General features: G+C 36.0%; 1 protein-coding gene across 1 annotated transcript in view; it reads left to right on the forward strand.

The window, feature by feature from the left end:
* Positions 1 to 12,954, forward strand: part of CFAP20DC (CFAP20 domain containing) — a 71,265-nt gene that overhangs the window by 38,518 nt on the left and 19,793 nt on the right. Inside the window, 2 exon segments of the mRNA XM_032699489.1 lie at positions 3,087 to 3,500; positions 9,391 to 9,597. Coding sequence (XP_032555380.1) covers positions 3,087 to 3,500; positions 9,391 to 9,597 — 621 coding nt within the window.

Raw genomic sequence — 12,954 nt, forward strand, 5'->3', positions numbered from 1 at the left:
AGTGATAGAGGACCCCTGTCTTCCTTTAAAAAATTTAGGTATGACATAAACTAAAAGTTTTTCTTTGATTATGTGCCAGAGGTGTGGTAGGGAACAACTCTTGTTTCATTAATTGTCTTTGGATGTGAACTGCATTAAATAATATCAGCACTGCAGCTGAAGATGCATTAGGCTTACAGAGCTAGAATTACATTAAGCAAATCTAGGCGTGCTAACAAATTATCCAGAGTTTGTTTTCCTGAGTCTACTACATTAGTAATTCATAGTTAAGCCTTTCTTTCATGTGAAAGAAGCCACTGAACCAACAAATTACTTAGCAGCCATATTTTGCCCATATTCATCCTCTTCCTTGTATAGATACATTTTGTGTTGCTTCTTGAAGTCAGCTTTATATTGATAGTTTGGATACATTTCATATTCAGAGCGCTCTACTTTGCAGTACTGAGGTGAAATGGAAAACAGTTTTATTTCAAGCCTGGGAAATACAGGAAAGAGGATCTTGGAAAAGCCATGATAGCTAACTTAATTCTATCTGGTTTAGCACAGTTTAAGGTATCTTTGCAAAATTACCACAATTCTTAGCCCAACCATGACATGTTTCTCAGTTTACTTCACTTATATGACAAAATATTTATTTGACCAAGTTATGCTGAATCCTGCAGTGTTGGGGTTTTTCTAAGTATATGTTAAACTTACACTATTATTGTTTCTAGTAAGCATGATTACAACTTCCTCTGAAATTCGAATAAACTGTTTGTGTATAACGCACATGGATATGTACATGCTCTTGAATTACAACAAATAAAATAGATATCTCGACCTACAATTTAAATAATTGGATGTGAGCATAAATTGCTTTTCTCCTGGAAAATATAAGTAAAACTATTCCTTTTTTTTTTAATTAGAACAAATAAAAAAATTTTGCATGCCTTTTTAGTTGAAATGTGTCAGACTGATTAAAAGGCCAAAAGTTTTCCTTCAGTTTATGTCACCGTTTCCTTCAGTTAAGTGGACATTGACTCTCTCTGTGTTGCATGTACTGAGATCTGTTAAGATACACACAATAACTGTGCTAGAATTAGACAGTTTATGTAACTTTTGGCTTTTGGGGAAGAAATTTTTATGAACTGAGAACAGCAAGTATGTATAAATTCCCTTTAGTGTTACTAATTAGTCACTGAAATAGTTCAATGCTGGTTTTGAATTATCAGAGTCAAAGAATCAGTAAAGGATAAAAATTGCTTCTTCTTTTGGAACCATTCACCATCAAGTGACTTATTTTGTAATTACATAAATGTCTGTGCTTTCAGCTCAGATTTCTCTCAGTGACTTTGTATGATTAAGCTTGTCATGGCAGCATTTATGGATTGTGCCAACCCCAGAGCAAAACCAAGAACTCAGTAACTGCAAGAGTTATGCAACTGTGGCAGGTGTGACCACATACCACATAGTGCTGTCAAAAATGCTGTTTTAAGTGTAACAGGCCAGTGCTTCAGTGAAACCTTCAATGAACAAATAAAATATTTCAAAGAATAAAGAAATAAGATTAAATATGATAATGTACCCTTACAAAGGCAATAGATAATTTCACTGATACCTCACTATTGAGCGTATCAAGAAACTATACCCCATCTGCTCCTAGTAGGGGGCCCTTCGGAGTCATTAGAATGATCATCTTAAAATTACAACCCAGCAAGAGAAACAAGTTTTATGTATCCAGAACAGCCCATCTGCATGTCCTTTCAAGGTATACAGTACATCAGTGGAAGTGCTCATTCCTCAGGAAAATCATTCTCATCTTCAGTTTACATATGCTGCGCTGTAGTTAATCAAGAAAACTTTAGAGATGTTTCTGGCACCATTTCATGATTTAGTATTTAACAAATTATTCTAGAACCTAAATAGGTATACCTAAAGAGACATGGAAAGGTGTGAGGGTTTTAAGCTTCAGATAAATCAAAGTTATTCATTTGTCTCTAATATGGGGGAAAAAATACGGTGTTTGCTTTACTAATCTTTCATCCTGAGTTAACCTAACTTGATGTGGGTTTTATAGAACAGACTTTAAGATAACATGGAAAATAAAAAGAGGGAAGAACAGATTCCTAATTCAAGGAAATAACTGAGGGAATTAAATATAAACTTCCAAAATATCTATATTAATAAAATTGAGTTATTATCTTCTTGAATGTACTTTTCATCCTGGACTCACTGAAGTCAGTAACAAACTTGCATCACTTTCCCCTGCAGAAGGACTGCACGTGGCTGTGAGAGGCAACACAGCAGATGATATTTCAGTGTCTTGCTGAATCCTGTGATATATACTGCCTCACATCCTGTGTGGTAGCATATGGCAGAGGAGCAGTGTCATGAGACAAAGATGAGGCCTTTCTCATCCTTTCTTCCTTTAGAGTAGGAACATTGAGGCAAACACTAGATGTGCTTCCCCATTATTTTTCGTCCCATCTGTTCAGTCCTGCTGTTTGTTGTTGAGATGGGGTATGAGTGAACTTCATACACTTGATTCATGAGATGATTTGCAGAGACATTGTTAGAAGCACGAATATAAGGTTAACAGATTAACCTCTAAAATTCTTAAACTATATTCAAATGGTAATGAATATGATATTCTGTACCATAGGATTACCAGAGGTGAGCAAAGTGATCTCAGCAGGAGTTATTCCTTCTACATTTAAGTTGAAGATGTGATGTGAAAATGTGGAATATTAATAATTCAATGGAAAGACATCATTGTTGGGGACTCTTTGCTTAGTTTTGGTTTACAGTTTTAATAAATTTTATTGAAATTATAATTATCAGGTAAGACACAGGTTTGGGAGATTACCAGCAATCTAAATTTGGGGCAACATTTTGAAAATAGTAATTTATTTGAGATGTAAGAATATGTTTATGGTATTGTCAGTGTAGTTGCCAGGAAAAGCATCTGTTTTTCAGAATCCTTGCAAAATTAGAATTAGAAAGCAGAGATTAAAGAGAGATTTTTGAAATGTTTTAAGGTTATGTAAAACTGAATTGTGTGATGATGAGAGGGAGCCGACTGCCCTTGCTTTGTTTCCTAAATTTAGGATGACAACAATGAACTCATCCAGGGTACTGGGAACCTTGAGATCAGCCACTGTAGACAAGGAACATCTGATTCAGCAGTTTTTAAAGAGATCCCATTAAAAAAGCTGTCGTGGAAAACTGAATACTGGAAGAATAAGGAACACAGCAAACATAACCTCGATGAGACCATCTTACCAAACCCACAGAGTTCCACTGTGAGAAAAACAGATTCTACTAGCTCTCAGAGAAGCTTGAAGCCTATCCTTTCTCTTTCTCCAACTCAAAGTAAATCTAAATTCTTTAAAGCAATTAGAAATGGATCTGAAAAAACTGAAAGATATGAAGGAGTTTCTGATCAATTAGAAAGATCCGTCAGTAAAATGTCTCTCAAGAAAATCTCAAAAGAAAATTCTTGTCTGACAGCACAGACTTGTGTAAGTGATTTTTACTTTGAAATTAAATTACTAGATTGTATAGAGAAGCTATATTAGATATACTCATTTGCATTAAGTAATTAATAGTACATCTTTCATCCAGACATATTCTGGTTTCATCATAACAGCATTTACTGAGCTCTGTCTGTTGCAAGTTGATTTTGTAGGTTTTTTAGCACACAAAATAATACTCCAAATAAAAGAAATCGCAGTGGTTTATAGATAAAAAAGAGTTGTCATCGAGCAACTCACATTTTGGAAATATGGGATTTAGAAAGTAGTTTGGGACTGAACGATTGCTAAGGAAAATTGACAGATTTTGAATTGATATATTAACGAGTGACCATAGAAAGAACGTTAATCTGGGCACTTCATAGTCTCTCTGCGACAGCCTTGAGCAATAATAAATTATGTGATTGAGAGCCAGCAGCAAAGCTGTGCCACAAGCTGAATTACCAAGCTGCTAAAGGAATTGCTACATTCACCAAGGTGTTGTTTATTCCTAGTTTTTTCTTTGTGGAAGAAAAGAAGACAATTATGTTTTAAATATTTTCTAATAGCTAAATCCTGTGTCTTCAGCTTATAATGCTGTGCTTTGAACTGGGAACTGGAGTGCAAGAATCAAGTGTATTCTGTAAAACACAAATGAGCCAGTTCATGGGTTTTGATAGAATTCTTTTGGGCTTAGAGTCATTGCAGATTCATGTCTTCTGACATGTGACCTCTTCTCTAAATATGTTATGAGTGGATTAGATTTGTTATTGAGTATCTGACAGTGGAACATGCCAAGCTTCTTCCACAGGTTTTTTTTTGTCATATCAGCGGATAAGAGACCAAAGACTCCCATAGCCAACATCTTCTGTCCAGCAGTCAGTTTTAGTGGCTGGGGAGAGTAACAGTGCAAGGACAGAGAACATCCAGCGGTATCTCACCAGCATGCCCTGCAGGCTTCCTGCCAGCAGTGCTTAATTTAGCAATTTCTTCAGTGAAAGGTGTTGTCTTTGAGATGAATAACTGGTGGTGGAATTTTTTTCTACAATTTGTTGTAGTTGCTTTTTGTATTTGTATGGCCTTTGCCTTGTGACAGTGAATTTCAGAGTTTAACTGTTATTTGTAGGAAAAAATACATATTTTCATTTATTTATTTGAATGCATTGTCTCCTTACTGCTGCTTTCTTATTCTTCTGTTTGTTGTAAGAAACAATGAATAATCTTTTTTTTTTATTATTAATATTCTTACCTGTGCCATTTCCTACTTGATGACTGTATGTCATATTCCCTTGCAGCTGTCTCTTCTACAGGTCAAGGAGTTTTATGGTCTTTATTCCCAGGATTACTGTTCTATGATTATTTTTTTTGACGTTTTTATGCAGCAATGTTGAATCAAACTGCTGCATGATCATTATTGTAAGAGTGGAGTTTGTATTGTAATGTCTTGAACCAGGTATTGCATGCCTCTGGAGACTAAAAGAATAGATGCTTCTCTTTTTTTGGGGCTCTATGAAGCAGTTATGCATTCTTTGGAAAAAAATTACCTACAGTAATGTCTTGGAACATGACATATGCCTCGTTTGCATGAAGGGCATGGATATCTTCCATCATTATTGTGTTTTCTGTCCTTGTAGCTTGTCTCATCTGCTGTAGGATACTGCAGTCACTATTCCCAGCAGGGGAAGGTGCTATCATGCTGCTGTGGGAATTTTAGTCTGTAGCAATTCTGTGACCTGTCAATACAGTTAATTTTAGTTACCTGATTTGACAGCCTCTGTGAAGGGGGGAGCAGGAGTGACAACTTCCATGGGACAAGGATATGGCTGCTGGGGCAGGGACATCATGCTGAATGGTTCTGCCTTGCCTAATTTGGACTGCTCTGGCTGCTGAGGATGGACAGCCCTGCAGTGGGTATGGAAATCTGGGCAGTGGGGTAGAAGGAGAATACCAAATTGGGCACCAGATTAAAGAATAGTGTCTAGAAAAGCATTTGTTCAGCTTTTCTTTGTGTTTTCTCTGTGATGGGGAAATGCACAACATGCCACTGATTCTTCAGTGCTTTTTGTGAAATGAATCTGTTTTGGTCCTGGTGCAGGGACTGGGGTTTATGTGTCTCACAGTCCTATGAGGTGTCTCTCAGACTGGGGATTCTGGAAATCTCTTCCTGTATTCTGCAAGAAGCTTATCAGATTGGTAAAGGCCTTGGGGTTTTCTGATAAAAACAGAACATGTTTTTCCATGAGAGTTGTGGAGACTGGTTTCCTTTGGGAAGGAAGTGGATTAGGGGGAAGCAAGGGGAATGAAATACAATAGTACAAGTGAAAATCAGAAACAGTGCTGAGACTTTATGGTAATGAAAAATATCAGTGGCTGGTGATTTTGAAGACTATAAAATGGAAAAAAAATCAAAAAGCAGAGAAATTCCTATGAATAGCAGCATATGTTCTGTCTATTTATGATCTGGAAAAGACATTAGAATTGCCACTAGTGATGTAGAAAATGTGGAAGAATGCAATGCATGAGTTCTTTTGTATTTAGAAAGAAGTATGATAATGTTTCGGTAATTTTTAGTAATGGGAAACCCCCTATACTGATAATCTGATTCTGTTTCTTAGATAGGTTCATATCCAAGTATCTGTCTGTAAGCGTATAACAAACTTTTTTTGTATTTTGCATTCCCTTTCTCTTTTAGTATAATTTATAGGAATTTAATTTTTCTGTTTTCCAGTAACAATTTATGGTTTCACAATTAAAGCTATTCCTCTCTTGTTTCCTGATTTTTTCCAGTTTTGGAAAATTGTTCCACTTTAAATTCAGCTATGTTTGTTACTAGTAATAACTGAAATCTATTTGTCCATAACAAATTAAATGATACATTGATTACTTTTCTGAAAGTTAATGCAGTCATCAACTTTGTCCTGTAGAATTTAGCTAAATATACACTAACTAAGTGGATTGTAATAGTTGATTGTTAATTTAGACTGGGGTTATTAACATACTGCACTTATAGCTGGAAATATATTGCACTTATAATTTGTTTCTTGTAAGTATTTTTTTTCAAGAACAAATCCTACTATCAATGTATAGAAACTCAAAAGCTACAGACCTCATTTTGTTGCTACAAAATACAAGATTAAAGTATCTGGCAGATTTGGCTCTCATACTTGATTTGATCAAGTATTAAACTTTTCCCATCCAGAAGCCCTTCCTTGGAGTTCTTTGGCAGTCCTTTTTGTGCTTATACAGAGGACTAGTAAAGAAAAAAAATGCTTAACCAACTCTTCCTGCAATCGATTTGCCAGCTGCTTAATACGCTTTAAGGACCTGGTTGCTTGCAATGTTTTATTCATGTTTTAATAGAGTTCTCTATTATTAAGTTCAAATATTTTTAATTAAGAAAGAAGTATAGCCCTCTGGGTAATATTGTGGGCATGTAGATAGCTGGTAATTAAAAGTTTTCCACACGTATAACTACATTCAGACAATTCTGAACAAATCATTTGAACCTAGAAGAATGCAAATGTCATTATATATGAAAAAAATCCTTTAAACAACAGGTTTTGTCAATCTAGGAAAAGTTTTAAGTGCTTAATAAAAATACCTTATTGTAAGGGAAGGATATGCAAATAGACGAGATAAGCTTTTAATTACTAAATGAAATATTAATTTTAGACAAATTTACGAGTATTGCAAAACTACTTCTTGCATCAAAAGTTTCTTCTAAATTACAAAGTGAACTTAATTTCAAATTCAGTTTTCAAATTCTCTCTTTGAAAATCGACTAAGACAACGTAAAATTCATAAAGAGGCTTTTTGGTAGTAGTAATCTGAATCTGAAGAATAGGTAGTCCAAACTCTTTCTCCTTTATTAGGAGTTTATTGAATGGGATGCTTAACACAGAAAGCTGTCATGACATCTCCTTCCAGAATGTGGTATTTCCAGAGTGAGACCATTACAAGAAAAGAAAGCAGAATGACAATTGGAAATAAGCTGCAGGGTAAAAGCATCAGCATGTTTAGAATTATGCTGTAAAAATTCCAAAAATCTATGCACTTTTCTTCATAGATGTAAAGCACAGGACAAGCAGGTTTGGGCAATGTTTTGCTTTTATTGAAAAGAGAATGAGAATAAAGTTCTTTCAGTGGTTAGGGCTTTTATGCTGCAGACCTCCAGTTCGTGCTGTCAGTTTAATGACTACATGCCAATTGCTGGTTATATGAGATAAGAAAGGTAAGCCAAAGCTTCTCTTATAATAATCAAATAACTGCAGAGGGTCTATATATAGAAAAATTAACAGGAAATCAGCATCTTCAGTAAGATCAATAAAAAAGCAGCTGTAGATCGGGTAGAATAGTGATACATCAGAGCAAAGTGGGCTCCCAAGGGTAACAAAGTGAACAAATGACTAATAGTAACTGAGCGAGTCACAGGCATTCAGAAAGGGTCTAGAGTAAATATCTTGTATTATTTTAGGATTGAAAATGGTAGAACTAATAACACTAGTAAGGAATGAAGCTTGGACCTCAAAAGCCAGAGGTAAAAAAGAGGTGGCAGCTGTGCAAACTGCTTCTACCATCTTCTTATACCTTGTGTCTTCTGTCATCTCTTGTACCTTGTATCTTATATACATAGGAAGAAAGCAAAGGAGGTTGTAATCAAAATTCCAGTGTGTAATACTTTTGTATGTCTTCTGGTGCTACGGTGGCTTTTGTACCCCTAGAAGACACACTAAAACATATACACACTGCATTAATAGCAGGAAAAGCCAGCAGTGTTTATATCACTGGTACTGCTGACCTGCATGTGTTCTTGAGGTCTTCAGTTACCCGGTGCCTTCTCACAGCAAAACAGACTGTGGGATCATCCCTTCTGCCAGGAACATGTACACTCCTGGTCTATAAGCTCCATTCTCTCCACTAGAATCAAAGCACTGTCCCTCTTCGGGGTCCTATTATAGTGTCTCCCAGGCCACTGGCCAATATTCCATTGATCTGAAGTCCTGGTCCCTGCTTGGATTCACTTTTCAAGCAGAAATGCTTTGTAGTTTCATTCAGAACCAAAACTAGGTACCTCAAGTGTCAGACCTGTTCCTTTGTGAAACAGCAATCTATGTGGACCCTTTTAAAAAATGGAAAGTTTTTCTTAAAAAAGGAGTTCTTTAAACAAAGTTTAAAGAACTCAGGTTGGGTGACCTTAAACTATTTTATCACAAGGTTTTATGTGAGGCTTAAGTATGAACTGAAAAATGGTTAGTATGTGTTTTCAGCTTTTGGCCTGTAGATCAAATTTGATATGACAATTACAGTTACATTAATAATTCAACCAATGGATATAAAGAAAAACAAAAAGACAGTGAAGTTTATTTGAAAATTTATACAGTAGCAAATTGCCAAAATAACTTTTGAAATTTAGTGCTAATGTGTAGCTTTCCAGAGAAACTTTATGCTGCGCTTGACCAATAACTAAGTGTTATGTTGATGGTGTTGATGATACTGTGATAACTGTGTGATTTGATTCATTTCAAGATTTGCATTTAATGCTTGAGCAATTGTAGCTGCTGGATTTTTGAACTTCTTAAAGTGTACTTTTGTCTCCTGTTTTTACTGCAGTGAAACAGCAACTTCACCAAACACCCTGGATTCAAACTGCAATAAAAACAGGAGACAAGCTGCAGTGTTTGTGATGGTCTTCCTTCCTGTAATTACATGTAAATATGCTTGATCTTCATAGTTGAACAGAAGTCCGTTAACCAATCTTTTCTAGTAAACATTTTGTTTCTCTTTTAGTATTGTAGCTTCTTGAAGATTCTCCGAGAGATTCTCCAAGGTCTCTGTTTCATTCATCTATTCTGTTCCATGATCCTGTCTATATTGTTGACTTTTCCATTTTATTTCACAGGAGTATGGCTGGAGAAACTACAACTCAAACACGTTGAGTTCATCTGAACTGCAGATGCTGGCCAGCATGAAGAGACAACAAAATGAAGAATTACGGGATGCTGGGATCTCACATGGGCTGAGCACGTCACAGATAGATACCTGCAATGTTAGCATAAGTACAAGCAGTGATGATAATACAGCAACCTGGAACTCCTGTTTTCCACCAGTAAGTCTAAACCCACAGTATATTCTCTGTATAGTTTCTGTCAATTCTGAGACTCAAGGATTTTGAATATTAAAATTTCTTTGAGTAGCGTTGAAATTTAAGGTATCATCACCAAAGGCTTCTAGAACTTTTCAAGTAAAGCATGCTACCGAGACACATGCACTTCCGGCAGGTTCTATAGTACCATCATGGATAAAGAGCAAATCCTATATATATTCCTTCCTAGAATCCTGAATAATTGTGTAGGCTGTACAGCTTGTCACAGTAGTGACTGACAAACTGCAGGTGTGTAATATAGTACTTAAAAATAGTTCCAAAATGAATGAAACCCAGATATACCAGTCAGCAGCTGCATTACAGTGTGAGTAATGGAAAATAATTGCTTCATCTAGTGAAAAGCTAAATGTTTAAAGGACTGAAGTAGGAGAACAGCAGCAAAAAGCTGCAGTAGTTCTGAGCACTTAGTATGTGATCATTATGTATTTTACACTTTGTATCATTATTTGTCCTGGTACAAAGTGGCACAAAATCACACACAGCTGCAACTATGTGACAGAGTACTGATATAAGGAGCAGAGTATTTGTTATAGTCCACCAAAAAGTACTGAATGTATGAAATCACAGAATAACTTCAGGAACTATATAAAGGTACTTGCAGGAGCTGCTGTAAAACTAGATAACCTCAAACTCCATTTATGTATCAGCAGTATAGCTGTTATTTTATTATAGTTGAAGCCATAATAAACAATGAATGTGGCTTAAGTAAAGCACACAACACAACTCTCAAAGGCAGATCCAGTGTTAGAAAAATAAACACATCTGTGTTGCCCCAATATGAACTATTGGAGAGTAAATGCTCTAAAATGTTAGGTGCAAATTACCTCCAAGGCTCTACAAGGCCCAGATAGAGGCGTGTGGCAACAATCTTCCATAGAGAATGATCAACAGAATCGGAACTTCGTGGTACATTGTTAAATGGAGGTTTCAAATGAGAAGAGATGTATTGGTAGGTGGGTAATTGTACAAATAAAAACTTGGTTTACAGAGTAGTATTTTGCAGGATCAGAGAAGCATTAGTTGGTTTTAACTATTTGAGATATGTCAACATTGCACATTTTCGTGATTTAATTGTACTTCCAATGTATTTTCTTAGTATTCACTAAATAGACTCAAAGATGGTGTAAATCTGCAAGACCAGACAAATGGAACTCAATTAAACATAGCGAATAGCAGCCTTATTAATTTTTGAGTAGTTTAATTATAAGGAAATTGATAAGAATATTTAGACATGTCAGATTTGGTTAATACAAATTACATGACTAAAACAAAATGAACTTTTGAAGTAAAATGTACTGCTCCAGTATTTGGAGAAGCACAGTGTGACTGTAAAGACAATTCTTTGATCTTACTGCCTTGATCAGCTTCTGTAGCTTCAGACTGATAGCATCATGCTAAAAAAAGTGTTTAGATATAATAGGTTAGTAATTTAAATTGCAATTTATATAGTTGTAGTTTTTCATAACATTCCTTTATGACCATCTTTCTCTACATAATTCGAGTGTAAAAGGCAAGATATTTTTGTTTGAGAGAAATTTTTCACATTTCATTCATCTGGCTGGGCTGAAGCATAGGTGTGCCTTACACATACAGCCTTGTCAGGTTTCTCCTCTGCATTTTGCAAGGTAGACATTGAGGTTTTAAGATTAAATGGTAAGAACCTAATTTCCAAGAAGAGAGAATTTAGAAAACAAACTTAATCTTTCTCAGATAAGGACTAACAACTTAGTCCCTCACAATAATAAAGGAATTCAGCTTTCCAGGTCTTCCCTATCCATTTACCTCTTCCTTTAAAAAGAGGAACTCTGTACCAGTTCAATGTCAGATAGTCCACAGAATCTGTTGTTTCACTTCATATTTCCTTTTTGAGATATCTACCAGGCCACCAGATCTTAGATAGATAGATTGCATAGATTGATGCAAGTTTTTTGAGTATGGACTTGTTTGTTTTAACACTGCTTGATGTAGTTCTGTTCCAATATTTAGAAAAATGCAGAGTCTCAATGTGAGGGTGATAATTCACTTTCTAGACCTTTAGTATGTAAGAAGATTATTAACAACATTTGTTAAGGAAGGTGATTATTTAATCACCCCAAGCTGGTTTTGTACAGAAGTTTTTAAAAGAATAGTTGAAGGAATTTTTGGTATGCTGGTGTTAAATTTTAGCATATTTTGATATGCTTAAAACATTTCAGAAGGCTCTGAATGTAGCAATGCTGTGCCAGTGTTCAAATGGTTGGCTGAAATGGTGTTTTGCCATACATGCTCTTGATGTAAGACATAGAATTATAGAATACTTTGGGTTGGAAGGGACCTTCAAAGATCATCTAATCCAACCCTCCTGCCATGGGCAAGGACTCCTTCCACTAGACCAGATTGCTTAGGGCCCCCTCTAACTTGCAGGGATGGGGCAGCCACGGCTTCTCTGGGCAACCTGTGCCACTGCCTCACCACCCTCATTGTAAAAAATTTCTTCTTTGCATCTAGTCTAAGTCCACCCTCTTTTAATTTAAAACCATTGCCCCTTGTCCTATTTCAACAGGCCCTGCTGAAAAACCTGTGCCTATCTTTCTCATAAGGCCCCTTTATGTACTGGACGGCTGCAATAAGATCTTCCCAGAGCCTTCTCCTCTCCAGACTGAAAACCCCAACTGTGTCAGCGTGTCTCCTCAGGACAGGTCTTCCATCCCTCTGATAATTTTTGCAGCCCTTTTCTGGACCCACTCCTACAGGTCCATGTGTATCCTGTGCTCAGGATTCCAGAGGTGAACACAGTGCTCCAAGTTGGGTCTCACGAGGGCAGCACAGTGGGGCAGAATCACTTCTTATGTCCCTCTCCACAGGCCTGCTCTCAATCCCTTCAGCCCCCAATTTTAGTAATCTCATCATTTCTTCAACCTCCAGCTTTTAAAGAAGTGTTCCTTATATGTATATTTATTCCTTATATATATATATCATGTAAAATACAGATTTGTAGAATAAAAGCAAATTTGTTTGTCACTGGTCTTTAGCACCGCCATCATTGGAGTTGAGTCAAGAGAATTTGCAAATCTCAGTCCATCAAAAATCAGATCTACAAACTGCAGAAAAGTATATATATATAAAAACTATAAATCTAAAGATATATAGATATAAAGAGAGAGATTTATATTTGTAGCCATCTTCCAGTTATGTAGGCAAATGATTTTAGCAGTGCAGTGTATAGAAAAGAAATGGAAATAATCCTCATATTGTAGTTTGAGAAATTAAGGACAGCTTGAAATTCTTGTAATGATTAAAGTTTCATGCTTACATGAGTTT

The sequence above is a fragment of the Chiroxiphia lanceolata genome, chromosome 11 (genome assembly GCF_009829145.1).
Source record: "Chiroxiphia lanceolata isolate bChiLan1 chromosome 11, bChiLan1.pri, whole genome shotgun sequence".
NCBI classification, from domain to species: Eukaryota; Metazoa; Chordata; class Aves; order Passeriformes; family Pipridae; genus Chiroxiphia; species Chiroxiphia lanceolata.